This window comes from Carcharhinus amblyrhynchos, chromosome 17 (assembly GCF_965287045.1).
Source record: "Carcharhinus amblyrhynchos chromosome 17, sCarAmb.v2.hapA, whole genome shotgun sequence".
Classification (NCBI taxonomy): domain Eukaryota; kingdom Metazoa; phylum Chordata; class Chondrichthyes; order Carcharhiniformes; family Carcharhinidae; genus Carcharhinus; species Carcharhinus amblyrhynchos.
The window spans coordinates 7864905-7883500 of record NC_137340.1 but is presented as its reverse complement, the minus strand read 5'-3'; the positions used below and the strand labels follow the sequence as shown (position 1 = coordinate 7883500).

The 18596-nt window shown below is 46.3% G+C and overlaps 1 protein-coding gene across 5 annotated transcripts in view; it reads right to left on the bottom strand.

Annotated features, from left to right (window-relative positions):
- The window catches only part of fam13c (family with sequence similarity 13 member C), a 142977-nt gene that overhangs the window by 22869 nt on the left and 101512 nt on the right, over positions 1–18596 (bottom strand). For all 5 annotated transcript variants that reach the window (XM_080205443.1, XM_080205448.1, XM_080205444.1 and 2 more), the window contains exons 8-10: positions 12996–13206; positions 8255–8393; positions 3715–3796 (exon numbers count right to left, since the gene is read on the bottom strand). In XM_080205443.1, the coding sequence (XP_080061569.1) occupies positions 3715–3796; positions 8255–8393; positions 12996–13206 (432 nt within the window). The remainder of the gene's footprint in view (positions 1–3714; positions 3797–8254; positions 8394–12995; positions 13207–18596) is intronic.

The following is an 18596-nucleotide window of genomic DNA, read 5'->3' as shown; positions in this document are numbered from 1 at the left end:
AACCTACGCATCCCTGGACACTAAGGGGCAATTTCTTAGCAGGGCCAATCAACCTAACCTGCACATCTTTGGACTGTGGGAGGAAACCCACGCAGACACGAGGAGAATGTGCAAACTCCACACAGGCAGCGACCTGAGCCGGGAATCGAACCCAGGGCCCTGGAGCTGTGAAGCAGCAGTGCTAACCGCTCTGCTATCGTGCCGCCCCTTCTGCGAGCCTCACCTGTCCCGATTCCGGGGCCGAAACGTTAGCTTGGTTTCTCTCTCCGCTGGTGCTGCCGTAGCTGCTGAGTGCTTCTGGCGCTTTCTGTTTTGATTGTATTAATAATAGCGCCTCTAGCGTGTCAAAATAGCCCAAGGCTATTCACAGGAGCGTTACCAGGCAAATATTTTTGTTGAACTCGTTTTACTTTTGCAGATTTCTAACACAAATGATGTATCTAGCTTAGCAAGGTGAATATTCCTGAACCCCATTGAGAATATTGCCTGTTTTCTATATAATCAATTAAATGATAAAGCGATAGCTCTTCTTTAATGACTTGTATGTTTGTGACTTACATCCAGGGCTATACGTTCAAGTGTTAACTATTTGGGAGCTAATGTTATTTGCTCATTTTTCCAGGAATTGGAACCCAGGATCCTGGTGCTGTGAGGCAGCAGTGCCAACCACGGTGCCACCGTGCCGGTTTCTGCCACTGGGATCTCCCGGTCCTGCTGGAGACGACCCTCCCTCGTGACGGGTTCCGTACATATATACACGTACATGTTTTGGAGAAAAATGTACATGGTCCGATTAATAAATTTGCAGGAGATACAAAAGTTGGGGTCTTTTAAAAGACTTCTGGATGAGTACATGGGATTTAATGGGATTGGGAGTTACAGATAGCTCTACGGCCTGGTAGGTACGGATACGATCGGCGCAACTTGTGGGCCGAAGGGCCTGTTTGTGCTGTAGTGTTCTACGTTCTACGTAGAGAACTCACTATCCGGTATAGCGAGGAGGATCGTCAGAGGATACGGCAGGTTATAAATCGGCCGGAGACCTGGGCCAAAAGATGGCAGGTGGAATTTAACCCGGATAAATGTGAGGGGATGCAATTTGGAAGGCCTACTCCAGAAGGCAAGTATACAGTAAGTGGTAGAGCCCTTAGAAGTATTAGCGTACAGAGGGATCTAGGTGTGTAGATCCACATTTCCCTGAAGGTGGCAACTCAGGTGGACAAGGTGGTCAAGAAGGTATACGGCATGCTGGCCTTCGTCGGTCAGGGTGTCGAGTAGGGCGATGGGAAAATCAGGTTGCAGCTGTATAACACTTTGGTTAGGCCACAGTTGGAGTATTCTATACAATTCCGGTCGCGACACTACCGGAAGGATAATGAAGAGATTTACCAGGACGTTGCCTGGTTTGGAGGATATGGACTATGAAGAAAGGTTGAACAAACTTGGATTGTTTTCTTGGCATGTTGGAAGATGAGGGAATCCTGTTTACAAGATTATGACAGGCTTGGATAGAGTGGGTTAGTCAGAGACTGTTTCCCACGGCCAAAGGGTCCATTACTCTGGGGCAGAGGTTGAGAACGAGAGGGGGAAAGTTTAAGAGAGATGTAAGGGGCACGTTTTTGAAAACAGAGGGCGGCACGGTAGCACAGCGGTTAGCACTGCTGCTTCACAGCTCCGGGGTCCTGCGTTCGATTCCCGGCTCGGGTCACCGTCCGCGTGGAGTTCGCACGTTCTCCTCGTGTCTGCGTGGGTTTCCTCCCACGGTCCAAAGATGTGCGGGTTAGATTGATTGGCCGTGCTATGAAATTGCCCCTTAGTGTTCAGGGATGCGTAGGTTAGAGATTTTAGTGGGTATGATATGTAGGGATATGGGGGTAGGGCCTGGGTGGGATCGTGTTCGGTGCAGACTCGATGGGCCGAAGGGCCTCTTTCTGCATTGTAGGGTTCTAAGATTCTAAGAATACCTGGAGCGTGCTGGAAGCAGATTCTGTATCAACGTTCAAGAGGCATCTGGATGAACAGGCATGAATAGGCAGGGAATAGAGGGATACGGACCATGTAGAGGTAAGAAAATATTAGATTAGAAAGGCGTCTATGTCACACAGAATTGGTGGACTGAAGGGCCTGTTCCTGTACTGTTCTTTGTTCTTCTTCCAACTGGATGAAGAACTGATTGGAAGAACGTGGAGGACTCTTAGGCTGATTGGTGGACCAAATCGACCCTACACTATTCTCCCCTGAATCTCGGTACAATAGGGGTACCGTTCGCATACACGCGGGGCAAGGTAGGTGTCGGAAAATGCTTTGTTAAGATGGCGGCGCGGGCTCGTTGGGCCGAAGGGCCTGTTTCCCGTGCTGGGTCGTTCTTTGTTCTTTGACTATTATGGCGTGCGACTGTTAGAGGAATTTAGGATAACTTGGGATTAAAAGTCTATGATAAACTAATTTAGAATTAATATAGTATAGTAAAGGTGCAAGTACTGAAGTTACGTAAGTACTGTTTTTGTAGAAACACATATAAAGATTGTTAGAGAATTTAAACATGTATTTTTGAATATTCTGTGTTGAAATGTACACCTTGGCCAACTGCAGACTGCCCCAAGGCACAATGGGATAAAGCCGCGTCAGACAAACTGCATTTTTTAAGAACAATACAGCCATAGAGCACGGTTTTTATCTGTATTGGTTCCAAGTTCCCAGACACTAACACAAAGAGAGCAATTCAATTTTTACTGATAAGAAGTGCTTAGCAGACAGTGAGAATGAGAACTTTTGAAGTCTATGACCTACTTAATTGAGAGATAGTGGGAAAGATAACTTTGAACCCTTTCACCTATGTAAATCGAAGTTGCTAAGAGATAAGCGGGCAGGCGTTCTGGATTCTACGGCCAATTAATTCTCATGCTGCAGAGAGTAGGACGTAATTGGCCAAGGTAGATAACCCACAAGAACACGATTGGCCCATCCTATTGAGTTGGACAGAGGGGGCGGGCAGATGATTTCTGAAAATGTATAATTGCAGGGTGTCTTGATAATGTAATTAGAGTAATTTGTGCTGTCTCAAAACGCTCGGCCTCCTTAGTGGAACTAGGCCTGGGCAATAGAGTACGTCCTCAGCCAGAATGACTGTCTTTGGGAGCTCCTCGTATTTGCTGAGCTGTTTCAATAAAGAGAAATCTCCCGCGTAAAAGCCGGTACGATACTGAGGTCTGTGAAAAACCCCGCAGGGGACTAAACGGACAGCTCTTTCAAAGGGGGCGAGCACAGTCGCAGTGGGAAGAATAGCCTCCTCCCGTGCTGTGCGGTTCTACGAAGAGATAAGGATTATTCCCAGAATTCCAGCAAGGGCAAACGACGAGCGTCCCGGTTAAAATTGCCGGTTTGGGACAAACATTTGGGCGTGGCATCGATAACAGGTGCTCACGGTGCAGACTGCTCTGCGTGCCATAAACAGAGTGGAGTAACCTGCCTTCTGAAACTGGCTGGAAAGAAAGGGAACATTGGAGTAATCCACTGCACTAATGATGAGATTTTAAATCGCTGGAAAGGATAGAACGCCCCCTCCGTTCACTGCTCTGACCTCCTGCTAAAAACCGCTCCTGGCAATATTCCAGCTGCTGCACCTTTCACACTGGCTCGACAATTGCTACTATTTTGCCGCTGAGTGTAACGGCTCAGGTTACGCCACAAATTGTACGCGACGACGTTCTGTACCTTTTAACTGCTTACGGGCCCTTGTCAGATCGTTCATCCACCGCATGACTTCCGGATTGCCAACCTTATCACTGTGGGAGGGCTGAAACCACAAGAGACAAATATTATACTACCAAATAAACCTGTTGGAGTTCAACCTGGTGCTGGGAGACTTGCAAGTCAAAAAGCAGCGAGAGCTTCACCTGCATTTAAACTGCCGAATCTCTCTTATTTAAACCGCTGGCTTGGAGAATTTGCTGTTCTATTTCTTTCATCTTTAATGCCATTTCTTGAGTTATTTTCTCTCGATTGGTGCCCCCAGCTGACAATCGGTGACCGGTTCTGCACACCTCATTTACTCGCGTTCCTCCCATCATTCAGAATCCCAGGTCAACCCTCACAGCGCCAAGGATTGGGGTTCAATCCCAGTCCCGGGTCAATGTCTGCACGTTCTCCCCGTGTCTGCGTGGGTTTCCTCTGCGTGCTCCAGATTCCTCCCGCAGTGCAAAGATGTGCGGGTTAGATTGATTGGCCGTGCTCAATGGCCCCTTGGTGTCAGGGGATTAGCAGGGTAAATATGTGGGGTTACGGTGAAAGGGCGTGGGTGGGATTGTTGTCGGCCAAATGGCTTCCTTCTGCACTGTCGGGATTCTATGATTCTACAATTCTAACCTCGCTAATGGCAAAAACCTCACGGTTTAAGGAACTCTTTGCTCGAGTTCATTGCCTATTCGATATCAGGGCTGGAGCAAGCCGACAGCGTCGTCAGAGTACGTGAATATGACCAACTATCGATTGGACTTAACGCACCCAACACGTTCAAGTTCAATACTGGCAAATAGATGTGAATCGGCTAAGAAACAGAGAGCAAGGTGAATGGTTACTGGAGAATTGAAGAAAGTGGTGCGCCCCTTATGACCCCAGGGTCAGAATTAGGTCCATTGCTATTTTTGATACAAATTACTGACCTGGGTTTGCGTACGTAGAACACGACAATTAAACTGCAAATGGATGCAAACTTGGAAACGTAGCAAAGAGTGAGAATGATAGTAACAGGCTCCGGAAGGACATAAAAAGGATGGAAAAACAGGCAGACGTATGGCAGTTGAAATTTAATTAGGTCGTGAAGTAATTTATTTTGGTAAGGATGAGAAACACGATACAAACTAAACAGCGTAACTCTCTCCTCCAGCTTCACCCCTTTTCTATCAGTTTTTAAATATTTTTTCATTTCTTCCGTTGATTCGTTTTCCCCCTTTTTTATCCTGCTTTCCATCAGTTTTCCCTTGCCACTGTCTCCTCTGCCCACCCCAGCCCACTAGGGCTGGCCATCTGTTACATGTCTCAGGTGTTCTTTGACACTCTGTTTACCTTTGTTCCACATTCTGATCTCTTAATGGCCGCTATTAGCGCCCTTCTTAACCTCGATCACCACCACTGACGTTCCCTTTGGCCGTGACATCTTTGTCAATCTCTCCCTTGCGTCCACCCACTGCTGGTCCTCTATCCAGTCCCCCAACTCACCGCAACAGTATAAACCTGATCCTGTTTCTAACTGTCCTCGGCTTTAATGAAGAGTCATCCGGACTGGAAACGTTGGCTCCGTTCTTTCCCAACAGGTGCTGTCAGAGCTGAGATTTTCCAGCATTTTCTCCCTTTGTTTCAGATTCCAGCAATTTGCTTTTTCCCTTCCAATGTTTGTTGGTTTGGGAGAAGGGTGCGGGCAGTGAGCGCACCAATTGCAATCCTGACCGAGCCAGCTCTATTGCTGACGCCCACCCCCGATTTTTTGTGGTGGCAACCGGCTTCTCGAGGAGCTTTAGTTGACAGCCCCTCAGAGGTTGTGAACCATCTCCTCGATGATAACTTCAAAAGGTCACGCCTATACACCCTCATGCCAATCCACAATGCTCCCTTCATGTCCATTCACTCTTTGTACACTCTGTACAGACCCAATGAACACAATAGTAACAATGGTATGTGTGGAAAAGCTTAAAATCAGACATTCATAACTTTTGTTTATAATTGCTATTATTACAACCCATAGAAGTGTCAGTAAACAATGCCTTTAAAGTATCAGTAGGTGAAATTATAAGTATTTGATATTTCTTTATCCTGTTCAAACAGTGAACCATTGACAAAATAGATCAAAGCAAAAAAAGCTTGCTCTGTCAATCCAACAACGTAATCCCTTTTTTGCAGAGAATCACAGAAACCCGACAGTGCAGAAGGAGGCCGTTCAGGCCATCGAATCTGCACCGACAACAATCCAACCCAGGCCCTATCCCCGAAAACCCCACGTATTTGTTCCGCTAATCCCTCTAACCTACACATCCCTGGACACTAAGGGGCAATTTAGCGTGGCCAATCAACCTAACCTGCACATCTTTGGACTACAGGAGGAAACCGGAGCACCCGGAGGAAACCCACGCAGACACAGGGAGAATGTGCAAACTCCACACAGGCAATGACCCGAGCTGGGAATCGAACCCAGGTCCCTGGCACTGGGAGGCAGCAGTGCTGACCGCTGTGCCACCGTGTTGCCTTGATTGAGCCGCATCTGTTTCAGCAAACTAACCGGAGTCTGGACTCTCAGCCAAACCTCTGTGTATTACCTATGAAAAAAATACCTTAATAGACAAAGGGAGTTTTTAACACTTAGAAACAGCACTGGCACTTTAGATGTTGCATTTTCTTTTTAAGATTGCAACGTTGCAGAGATTAAAGCTCCCAAATTTCTATTCATTCATGAAATCATTCAATTGATCATTTTAATTAACGTGAGGATATAATTTTTTTTTCTCTTTCGGACACAGAATGACTTCTGGACATTGTATTTCTTTTTATAAATGAAAAACTGAAGTATTTCCGACTTCCAAACCCAACGGTGGAAGTAAACAGGTGGTGTAGGAAGCTAATCAAACACCTTAAAATTTACAGAAAACTTGTTAAAATCAGCAGAGAAAACTTCCAGTTTGCACTAATTAAGGGACAGAAAGAGGTAGGGAAGGGAAATGGTGTAACTACCAAATACTCATACAGGAAGGACAAGTTTTTCCAGCCATTTCTGCTGGCAAGATCCTCCTGACCGCGCTGACGACAGCCCCGCCCTGTGTTTCCTAGCGACCGAGGGTTGGGAACAATGGGAAGCCCTGGCGACTGTGGTGGGACTGGCCAATGGCAGACTTGCAAAAATGCAGGGGATGGGGGCATCCTGCCCAAAGCGTTTCATTACTGTTTTCTATTGAAGTGTTAAATTGTGCTTTGGCTGGTTAATTTAATGTCTTAGGATTTATATTTAGTGCGTAACTTAGAGACAAACAGAAATATTCCTCTTACAAAACAAGGATTCCCTTGCATCGCAAGTTAATGGACCTTGAGCAAGGGTTGACACTAGAGAATTGTTCCCTTCTAGAAGATTAGTGGGCATGCGGACCAGACTTCTGCTCTGTCAAAACCACAAGAAACTGCAAAGGGTGACAAATGAAGCCCAGTCCATCACACAAATCAACCTCCCATCCGATGAGCCTGGCTGGAATTTTACCGGCACACATGCCCCAATTCTGGAGGCAGTGAGGCTCAGAGAATGCCGTTCTCCGTTGGTCTCGGGCGGGATCGGACAAACTTCAGTCGGATATGCCGATGAAATTATACATTCTCTATACTTCCCGCTGCCTCAGAAAAGCAGCTAGCATAATCACGGACCCCACTCAGCCCAGACGTTCTCTCTTCCGCCTTCTTCCATCAGGAAAAAGATACAAAAGTCTGAGATCACGTACCGACCGACTCAAGAACAGCTTCTTCCCTGCTGCCGCCAGATTTTTGAATGGACCTACCTCATATTAAGTTTCTCCGCACACTAGCCATAACTGTAACACTACATTCTGCATCCTCTCCTTTCCTTCTCTATGAATGGTGTGAAGCGCAAGAAACATTACTTTTAACTGTATGTTAATAAACGTGACAATAATAAATCAAATCAATTGTCACTGCTGTAATGAAGAGCTGGAGAAATATATACTTCAGAATGGATTCAGAGAAGGGAATACATTGTTGGCTTGATAGATCAAGCTATTTTTCTGTGATCCATTTTGCCAATGGCTCAAAGTTTATTTAAATAAGACATAGAGATATCAAGTGCTTACAGTTTCTGCTATTAATAATTTCTAGGTGGTCATGGAAAACCAATCAATCCAATCTGAGCAGTGGAGATGGAGAGAAGGAGAAATGAGAGATAAGGTCCGCGAGGTGTTCAGAATTTCTCTTCAATTACCCCGAGGAAGATTTCATTTTAACTCAATAGATTTAACAGGTGGGAGAATAAATGTGGAGGCGTTCCTGCTCGGGTTGATTATACGAACTGAGGAATCATAGATCAATTCCCCGACCGCATTTACTCATTATCTGAGAGTATATTGAACGCCTCAGGTTTTCCACTAGTTTTAGTGTCAGAGCAGAAAGCGGAGATTCCAACAAGCGCAGAAATGAATCTTAAACACCGTGAAATAGCCTCAAAATCAAAGAATTGTAATAAAATGTTATTTAATCTATAATCACATACTCGGTATTTCTTTTCCTGCTCAAATTTCTCTTCATATTTGCGTATTTTCTTTCTCAGGTTCTGGATCTGTTTCGTCAGTTGCGTCATCAACATTGGACTGTTCTCAGCTTCGGAATTGACCAGCGTGGAGTTTCTGGGCCTTGAAGGAAAGAACAGTAAAGGGTCAACACGAAACACAGCAAAACCGACCGCACCAACACCACGACTGGAGCACCGTCCGCAGAAACGCAAACAGCTCTTTGAGAAACAACTACTGCCGATAACACATTATGTGCATTCTGGAGCAGAATGATAAACCTTCTTAATACACGACAGGAGTAAACCCAGGTTCTGAACACAAGGGTTGCAAAGCTGTGCGGGTTAGGTTGATTGGCCGTGCTAGATTGATCCAATCCCGAGAGGGGATTGGCAGGGTAAATATGTGAGGTTGTGGGAGTGGGGCCTGGGCGCGATTGTGGCCGAATGGCCTCTTACTACGCTGGAGGGATTCTACGATCTTAGTTGACCTTCACGCTACGGTCCCACCGCACCGAGGTCGGGGAATTTGGTAGCCGGCCAAATCTCCGATCGCTGCAACGGGTTGGAAAAATCTCAGTGGCGGGAACGGTGACAAGATTCCGGCTGAGGAATTACACAGGCTCAGTCCCATTCGTGTCAGGGTTGCACTATATTACTCCGCCGTCCCACAGACGGGCATCAACCCCGATTGCCTCCAGAATAGAGAATCTTCCCCGTAGTTTCCGCAAAAGAAACCTCATTATTATTCAGCCTTGCCGCCTCTGTTTCCGTTAGTAACATTTTCTTGTTTTGTTTGACCAGAGTTTGTCATTCGCGGATGGCACTGCCCAGCGCTTTTTACATTCATCCCAGTGCCACGAAATTTGGAAGAGCTTCTATCTTTCTGAACCTGGACAAGCATGGGGCTTCTATGCAGAAAAGATATACTTTGTGATAGAGCGCTGGGTCTGAGCAGAGAGAGGCCCATCCCTTCTCAAAGAAAAAATGCAGACTCAAACGCCGCGATTTTCCAGCGGGATTTTCCAATCCCGCTGAAGGCCATCCTCTGCGGCCAGTTCCCCAGGGGTACGGCCAGCTGGCGATGCAAGTCGCCATTGATTTGGGCGAGGCCGGAAGATCTCACCGGCAGCCCGTGGTGAGCCACCTCCATGCTGGAAAACCTACCCTGGGCGAGTCGGGAAACCCACTGCGGAGGAGCTGGAAAATCCAGGCTGCAGACTACACCCTTGTATAATAGCGTAGGGAAGCCAATCTCAGCATTCGCTGCACCCATCGACACTCACTGAGTGAGACAGCAATCCCGAGGCACCCAGCCAGCTAAAGGTGATGTAACGTGGGCAGGACAACTCACTCGGAACTCTGTCTAAACGTGGTGTCTGATTTTAACTTACTGCACATAATCACCGTCTATTATTAACACCTATTATTGGAACACAAGCAGAAAAGATCCCCAAGTCCATATCACAACATTCCTTAACATGGGTTTCTTTCTTTCCCTATTCGTTCTAACTGATAGAACATTCCAGTTTCTTGCTGCGCTCTTTGGTGCCAAAGCAGAGGTTAAGATTTTGCAACATGGATGACAAAACTGTTTTGCAATGTGGTGCTGACAATCAGCAAGTCCCAGCGACTGTTTGGATCACCTAACCGTACAGTCTCCAATTTTAGTTATTTATTAGTGGGCTTATATTAACACTGCAATGAAGTCACTGTGAAAATCCTCTAGTCGCCACACTCCGGTGCCTGTTTGGGGTACACTGAGGGAGAATTTAGTGTGTCCAGTGCACCTAACCAGCACGCTTTTCGGACTGTGGGAGGAAACTGGAGCAGCACTGGGACATCCGGGATAATCCAGAGGGCCAGGCTAAAGCTAGAGTAGCAACATTAAAAAACCTTCAGTAATCCAAACATAGGCTGGGATAACAGACTAGAAGTTCATAAATGAGAATGAATTTCTACAGCGTGTTCAGGAGAATTCTCTACATCCTGGCCTTCCCGCTGTGTGTTTTCCCATGCCAGAGGTATGAGGTGGATGAAGTGGAACCCCACTCCGTATCCTTTCATGCCCTTCGCCTCAAGTGCTTTTTCTAACTGCTTCTCGAAAACTAAACGATGTTTTGGCCTCAACCGCTTTCTGTGGTAGAGAATTCCACAGGCTCACCACCCTTTGGGTGAAGAAATTTCTCCTTATCCTCAGCCCTAGAAGCCACCATGTGGAGATGCCGGCCCCGTGCCAGCATCTGTGTGGACACAGTAAGAAGCCTCACTGGCACCAGATTAAAGCCCAACAGGTTTATTCCCAATGACGAGCTTTTGGAACACTGCTCCACACTCACCTGATGAAGGAGCAGCGCTGCGAAAGCTGGTGATAGCAAATTATCCTGTTGGCCTTTAACCTGGTGTTGTCAGTTCTAAAAGATTTACGCTGTATCACCATTGCTTCTTTGGCAACGTCCTCTGGTTCTTGATCCTTACAGCAATGGAAACAATTTCTCCCTGTCCATCTTGCCCAGACTCATGATTTTCAAAACTTCTCCATCGTGAAGAACAGTCCCGACTCCTCCAATCTATCCGCGTAACTGAAGTTCCTCACCCCTGCAGCCATTCCCGTGAATCTTTTCTACACTCTCTCTAGACTCGGCTTGTTTATAACTTGTTAACTTTGTCGCTCCGGGGGCCATTTTTGCGTATTTTTCTTACTCAAGGGGCCAATGAGCAAATTTTTGGAAAGACGAGATTTGGCGAAACGATAAACTCAATGTCAGAAACGGTTTAGATTTTAAAGGAAAGAGATAACGGCGAATGCAACGTAAAGTGTGGTGTTGCAGCAAAGGATTGCGTTAAATAGTAAGCATTATAAATGAGCGGAATGTTGGGGGGGGGTGCGGGGGGGGCTCGGGGTGGGCGCGTGCTGGTGTGTGCGTGGTAGGAATAAGATTTAGACAACTGTGGATTAGTTTACAAGTTTGTTAATACAAATCCTGTTTAATGAATTTCATAGAATCACCACAGTGCAGGAGGTGGCCATTTGGCCCAGAGAGTCTGCACCGACCACAATCCCACCCAGGCCCTATTCCTGTAAGCCCACATATTTTACCCTGCTATTCCCCCAATACTAGTGGCAATTTAACATGGCCAACACACCTAACGCGCACATCAAATCAATTTGATTGCATCTTTTATGTTTATTTATTAGTGTCACCAATAGGCTAGTGCGTTAACACATTGTATTAACGCTGCAATGAAGTTACGGTGAAAGTCCCCTCGTCGCCACACTCTGACACCTGTTCCGGTACACCGAGGGAGAATTTAACACGGCCGACGCACGTCTTTCGGACAGTGGAAGGAAACCGGAGCGCTCGGAGGAAGCTCACGCAGACACAGGGAGAATGTGCAGATTCCGCACAAATAGTGACCCGAGCCGGGAATCGAACCCAGGTCCCTGGTGCTGTCACGCAGCAATGCTAAACACCGTGCCACCGTGCTGGTCAAGAGGGAGGATGAATGAGCCCGGTATAGTTGATGGGCTTCCAAAAGGCAGCTGATAAAGGGCCACAGAAAAGTCTTGTGAGCAAGGGTTAGAGATTATGGGTAAAATGGACAGTGACGGCGTGGGTACAAACCTGACTGAATGACAGGAAACAGTAGTGACGAGCGCTTGTTTTTCCAGACAGGAGGAACGTATAAAAGGTGGCGTTCCTCAGGGATTGGCCTTAGGATCAGTGCTTTTCATGAAGTATAGTAAGAGAGAACAGGGCAGTTTCAAATTTGCAGATGAGTCAAAGATATGAATTGCAGGAAGGGGAGTGCTCAGATTTCCAGAGGACATTGACAGGCTGGCGGGATAGGCAGACACGTGGCAGACGCTCTGCTCCTGATTTAACGAGTCTATCAAATCTCCATAGTATCAAAACCAAAAGAGAAAACGCTGGAAAATCTCAGCGGGTCTGGCAGCATCTGTAAAGCAGAGAAAAAAGCTGACGTTTCGAGTCCAGATGAGCCTTTGTCAAAGCTAAAAGGCATAGAAGGTGGGAGATATTTATACTGCAGGTTGTGGGAATGAAAGATGAGTCAGAGCCATAGAAACCAGGGGAAAAGACTGTTAGTAACTATCCAATCTCACTGCCACTCCACAGTATCAACATCCAATTCGCTTTCCTCAGGCCCAGAATGAGTCATCTCTTCACTACAAACACGTACATCAACATCAAATCCACAAAAGAAAACTTTAGCCCAACAATTCCGCCTGTGCATAATGATGTGTACCAGGAATCAGGATCACCATTATGTAAATCCTTCAATGCACATTTTAGTTGTTCATTTACCTATCCGAGTTTGTATTTTGTAGATCTCCTACAGTGTAGAAGAAAGCCATTCGACCCATCGAGTCTGCGCTGACTCTCTGACAGAGCATTTACCCGGGCCCACCCCCATCCCGTTCCCATCAATTTATCCCACTGATCCCCCTAACCTGCACATCTTGGGACACGAAGGGGCAATTTAGCGTGGCCAATCCAACTAACCCGCACGTTGTTGGACTGCGGGAGGAAACGTACGCAGATACGGGGGAAACATGCAAACTCCACACAGACGGTGACCTAAGCCAGAGAATTGAACCCGGGTCCCTGGCGCTGTTAGGCAGTATTGTTAACCACCGTGCCGCCCTCGTGACAATCATGTTGCAAATCACACATACGAAAGTATAGAATATTCTTTTTCTTACATGATGAAGAGCTGAGCACTTGGTGGAGAAGGGGCAGCTTCTGTATCCAACACAAATCTTTGACTCTTGCTGAAACTGGAGCACCGCGGTGATATTAGTGGATTGTCCCCTTCCGTGATGTGATGCAGCAGTCTGCCGGCCCCCAGGGATCGATGGGCTTCCACTCCGTTCTCCAGCTCACTCTGCCAGCTTTCAAAGGCCGGAATGGGCTCTGCAACATTAACCAGGCTATTAGAAGCTCGCTCTCTTACCTATGGCGACAGTTATGACAAAAACACGGTCAGTACATTAGGCAGTCCTGCTTGTACATAGGGAAAAGAAACATAATGGTAGAAAAAACTGGGAATAGAGTGATATACCTCAAAGCAGCTGTCCATAGATTCATCTAGGTCACGTACTGTACAATTTCCAGCTCAGTGAGACTTATATTTGCTTGAAAGATGCCGTAGTATGTTCAATGGTTTGATTGATCTGTAATTGAACTTTTTTCTAGCAGTGTGCAGTAATCACCGAGTCAGGCGATAGTTTCCGCAGTGGCTAAATACAGATTTCTGAGCCCTCTGCTTGATTTAGTCAGGAGGCAAACTCCAATGATGGGAGCCATCAATTGGGGTGCACCACAGCTTCATTCTGGGTATTTGATTATGTTCAACTGATCCTTGAAAACTGCACTTGATTGTTGAAGCCTGTTGGTGGAGCCAGTGAGCTAATTGAGCAGCTTAGGCTGGTAGGGAAGAACTGAGCACAAAATCCTGAGATTGTGTAAAGTCCTGTAAATGAATCGGTTTGGGTTTGGAACTAATGTCACGTCTGCATTGCTTTGAGAAAAATCGGACATAAAAGATATACAGTAACATGGCAAACATATAACAAAATTGGTGTCAAAGATGGCTGAGGAAGACTAACTTAACCAGCTGCAGGTCCATTCCATTCACTGCTGGGAAATCCTCCCATCTGATTTGATTTGATTTGTTATTGTTACATGTATTAGTATACAGTGAAAAGTATTGTTTCTTGCACACTATATAAAACAAAGCATACTGTTCACAGAGAAGGAAAGGAGAGATTGCAGAATGTGGCACTACAGTCATAGGTAGAATGTAGAGAAAGATCAAATTAACGCAAGGTGAGACTATTCAAAAGTCCGACAGCAGCAGAGAAAAAGCTGTTCTTCAGTCAGTTAGTAAGCGACTTCAGACATTTGCATCTTTTTCCCGACGGAAGAAGGTGGAAGAGAGAATGTCCAGGGTGCCTGAGGTCCTTGACTGTGCTGGCTGCTTTGCCGAGGCAGCGGGAAGTGTAGACAGAGTCAATGGATGGGAGGCTGGTTTGCCTGATGGATTGGGCTACATTCACGACCTTTTGTAGTTTCTTGTGATCTTGGGCAGAGCAGGAGCCCAGACCAAGCTGCGATACAACCAGAAAGAATGCTTTCTATAGTGCATCTGTAAATACTGGTGAGAGTCATAGTGGGCATGCCAAACTTCCTTAGCCTCCTGAGAAAGTAGAGGTATAGGAGCATGTCGTGGGATCAATGGACTGTAAGGTTCAATACCTACTTGTTCGCTACATTGCAGGGCAGTGTAGATGGAAGAGGGATCGGTAAGAAAGCGATAGTCACTTCAGCAGCTCGTAGAAGATACATCGACACTTGACCAGCTCTCAAAAAAATTACTTCAGGCCACAGGACAGTGTGACGGTCAAATGATCTACATCCTCTCAGAGATCCCAGGGAATAGTGAGTCCACGAAACAACACACGGCAACATTTGGGCTAACTTGCGAGAAATTAATCGACAAGACTTCAATAAATTCGAGGATGTCTCCTCATGGACAATGATGGCTTAATTTTGGGAAAACCCAAGGCCTTGGCTGTCTAAATCCGATCGGCCTTTTTAGATTAGGGAACGCAGTTAGCTCCTATTGTTTGGTAAAGATTGTATTGCATGTGATACTCGAGTAGTTACGCCAAACCTTCCACAGCAACGTGAACTGCATCCTGTCTACGAAGGGCATTGTTCGGTCAAACAACGATCCTGTGAAGCAAGCTGGTGGCCAGCAACAGATTGCTGGATCAAAGAGTTCATTAGAAGCCGTGTAGCACGTACTCTGTTAAACAATGTCCCGTACCTCTACAGCGGACCCCAAGGCCAACAAGATCAAGTGCGTGCAACTCCTCACAATCAACTTTCTTCACTGGCTGTTGATGATCTATATAGCAAATGGCTGGAAATCACTTCAACAATTTCCATAACAACCACTTCAGACGTTCTGGACAAGTTGTTTACAAAGTGTGGATTGCCAGTGACTATTACAGACAATGGAATGCAGTCTGTTTCCAGTCAGCTCGTACACTTCCCAGCAAGTTGCAGATTTCATCACCGTCTGACACTGCGCTGCAATCGACACGCGAATGGTGGCATCGAACAACTCAACGGCGTAATAAAGCACAGTCTGAGGGGTGACGGATCAGAGGGGAAAATATTCCAACAATCCATCCACATCCTACTTCACACAAATCGATCCACCCTAGACTCTGACCCGAAAGACACCGGCCAAACATACGATAGGTCGTAAATTTCACACGCCGCTCATCGTTTTTAAGCCGAGGCTACCAGTTAATGAGAATTTCATAGGGAGAACAGGTGAAATCGCAAAGCGGCCAGGTAAATCAATACAATCCCTACCGTGCAGGAGATGGCCATTTGGCCCATCGAGTCTGCACCAACCACAATCCCACCCAGTCCCTATCCCCATAACCCCACATATTTACTCTGCTAATCCCCCCGACACTAAGGGGCAATTTGGCATGGCCAAACAACCTGTGCAAGTAAACCGCGGCACCCGGAGGAAACCCACACAGACATGGGGAGAACGTGCGAACTCCACACAGACAGTGACCCAAGCCCAAAATTGAACCCGAGTCCCTGGCACTGTGAGGCAGCAGTGCTAATCGCTGTGCCCCGGTGCTGCCCAAACTTTGACAAATGCACAAGAAGGGAACCAAATCAAATAGCCATATTGCTACCGCAAACGTGCATCGTCTGTATCAGCTCCAAAGCAGATCAAGTGGTTGCTCGATACCAATGCTCATCTGTTAAGTGACAATACCAAGAGGAACGATCGATGCTTAATAGGGAGCAGACCTGGATATGTTGGGGACAGTAATTATGAGGATACGTTTTCTCTTCCTGTGAGTAATATTGATCATCCACCTCTTCAAGTTGTTCACACAGAACCTCAACGTCAAATTCATAGATCTAATCATAAACCAAAAGAGACCTAGGGCAGCATGGTAGCGCAGTGTATAGCACTGCTGCTTCACAGCTCCAGGGTCCTGGGTTCGATTCCCAGCTCGGGTCACTGCCTGTGTGGAGTTTGCACATTCTCCTCGTGTCTGCGTAGGTTTCCTCCCGGTGCTCCGGTTTCCTCCCACGGTCCAAAGATGTGCGGGTTAGGTTGATTGGCCGTGCTAAGAAATTGCCCCTTAGTGTCCAGGGATGCGTAGGTTAGAGGGATTAGTGGGTATAATATGTAGGGATATGGGGGTCGGGCCTGGGTGGGATTGTGTTCGGTGCAGACTCGATGGGCCGAAGGGCCTCTTTCTGCACTGTAGGGTTCTACGATTCTATGAAACAATACATTTACATGTGTATCACTACATGTCACAATAATAAATCAAACCAAATCACATTAAATCCTACCGTGGTAGATGTAACATTTTAATACAATAAATATCTGGAATTAAGAATCTACTGATGACATTCAAACCATTGCCAAAAAAACCCATCTGGTTCACTAATGTCCTTTAGGGAAGGAAATCTGCCGTCCTTACCCGGTCTGGCCTACATGTGACTCCAGAGTCACAGCGATGTGGTTGACTCTCAAACGCCCTCTGAAATGGAGGGAAGTTAGGGATTGGCGATAAATGTTCTCCCAGCAACGACGCCCACATCCCATAAAATGGCAAAGGGGTCATCGGGACTCGAAACGTCAGCTCTTTTCTCTCCTTACAGATGCTGCCAAACCTGCTGAGATTTTCCAACATTTGCTGTTTTGATTTAAAAAAAAACAAACATGGAAAAGCTCTCCCACTGACAAAAGTCACATCCTGAGCTTGGGGAAGCAACGATGTGTGCTTATAGCACGTCCTGTCTCTGTCCTGATGGAGGCCTATTTCATACCAATATGAATACTTAGATCCTAACCCTGTGATGGGCCCCACTGCCAGCCATTATATTGGGCTGGATTCTCCAACCTCTCCCACAGCCGGGATACTCCTGCCCCGGTAAATGGAGATTTGGCTAAGCGCCAAATTCGCCATCTTTGCGATGCTGAGAGAACGGTGTCCTACAGGGTTAATAATGGGACTGAGTATGTGAAATAATTTACCCTCAAAAGTGGGGATGATGATAAATTATATTTCTGTAAACGGCAAGTTACGATGATCTGGAAAACAGTACCTAAAGGAATAGTGGAATAAAATTCACTAATATTTAAAATAAGTGAGATATCGACCTGAAAAAGGAAATGTTACAGTGCAGTGGGGAAGGGGCAACGAGTGGAATTAATTGGCTCGGTGCTTTAAAGAACTGGCACAAAAATGATGGGCCAAATGGCCTCATTCTATGCCGTATGACTTGACAATTCTAATATGTATCACTTGCTCCTTTTTCACAACAATGATTGACTGGCATTTGACACAGAGATCTCTATTACACTCTATGGTGCGGTGTCAAGGGATAATGAAAGCAAACATTGTGCGGGCATCCTGAATTAGCAGCTTTAACAGTGCAAAAAAAAACCCTCTTTGTCCTCAGCAAGTGCGAGGAAAACAGAAAGCTTTTCATTTCTTCTCTCCATTCTCGAGCCTCCCGGTTCATAAATAACAAACCCAGTTCTTAAGTAAATATTCCTTCTTCGTTGCCTCAATAACACTGGACAATTTCCTCCCTTGGGAAACGCTGAGTTCCCAGGCTGCGTGACTTGGCTGGATAGACGGGGGATTTCTTATGTGGAGACATCAAGATCTAATTTCAATGAAGTGCGGTAACAGCAAGTCCTGTCTGATTTACAGTTCTCTATCCTACAAAAGAACTAGGAGCAGGAGTAGACCATCTGGCCCCTGGAGCCAGATCTTTTCGGGGACTCGGCTCCGCTCAGCATGACCCTCAATCCCTCGACTGTTCAAAAATATATCTATCCTTGCCTTAAAAACATTCAATGAGGTAGCCTCAACTGCTTCACTGGGCAGGGAATTCCACAGATTCACAACCCTTTGGGTGAAGAGATTCCTCCTCAACTCAGCCCGAAATCTGTTCCCCCTTATTTTGAGGCCATCCCCCCCGTTCTAGTTTCACCTGCCGGTGGAAACGACCTTCCTGCTTCTGTCTTATCTATTTCCTTCATAACCTTATACATTTCAATAAGATCTCCCCTCATTCTCCTGAATTCCAGTGAGTATAGTTCCAGTCTACTCAGTCTCTCCTCATAAGCCAACCCTCTCAACTCTGGAATCAACCTAGTGACTCTCCTCTGCACCCCCTCCAGCGTATCCTTTCTCAAGTAAGGAGACCAAAACCGTACACAGTGATGAATGCCT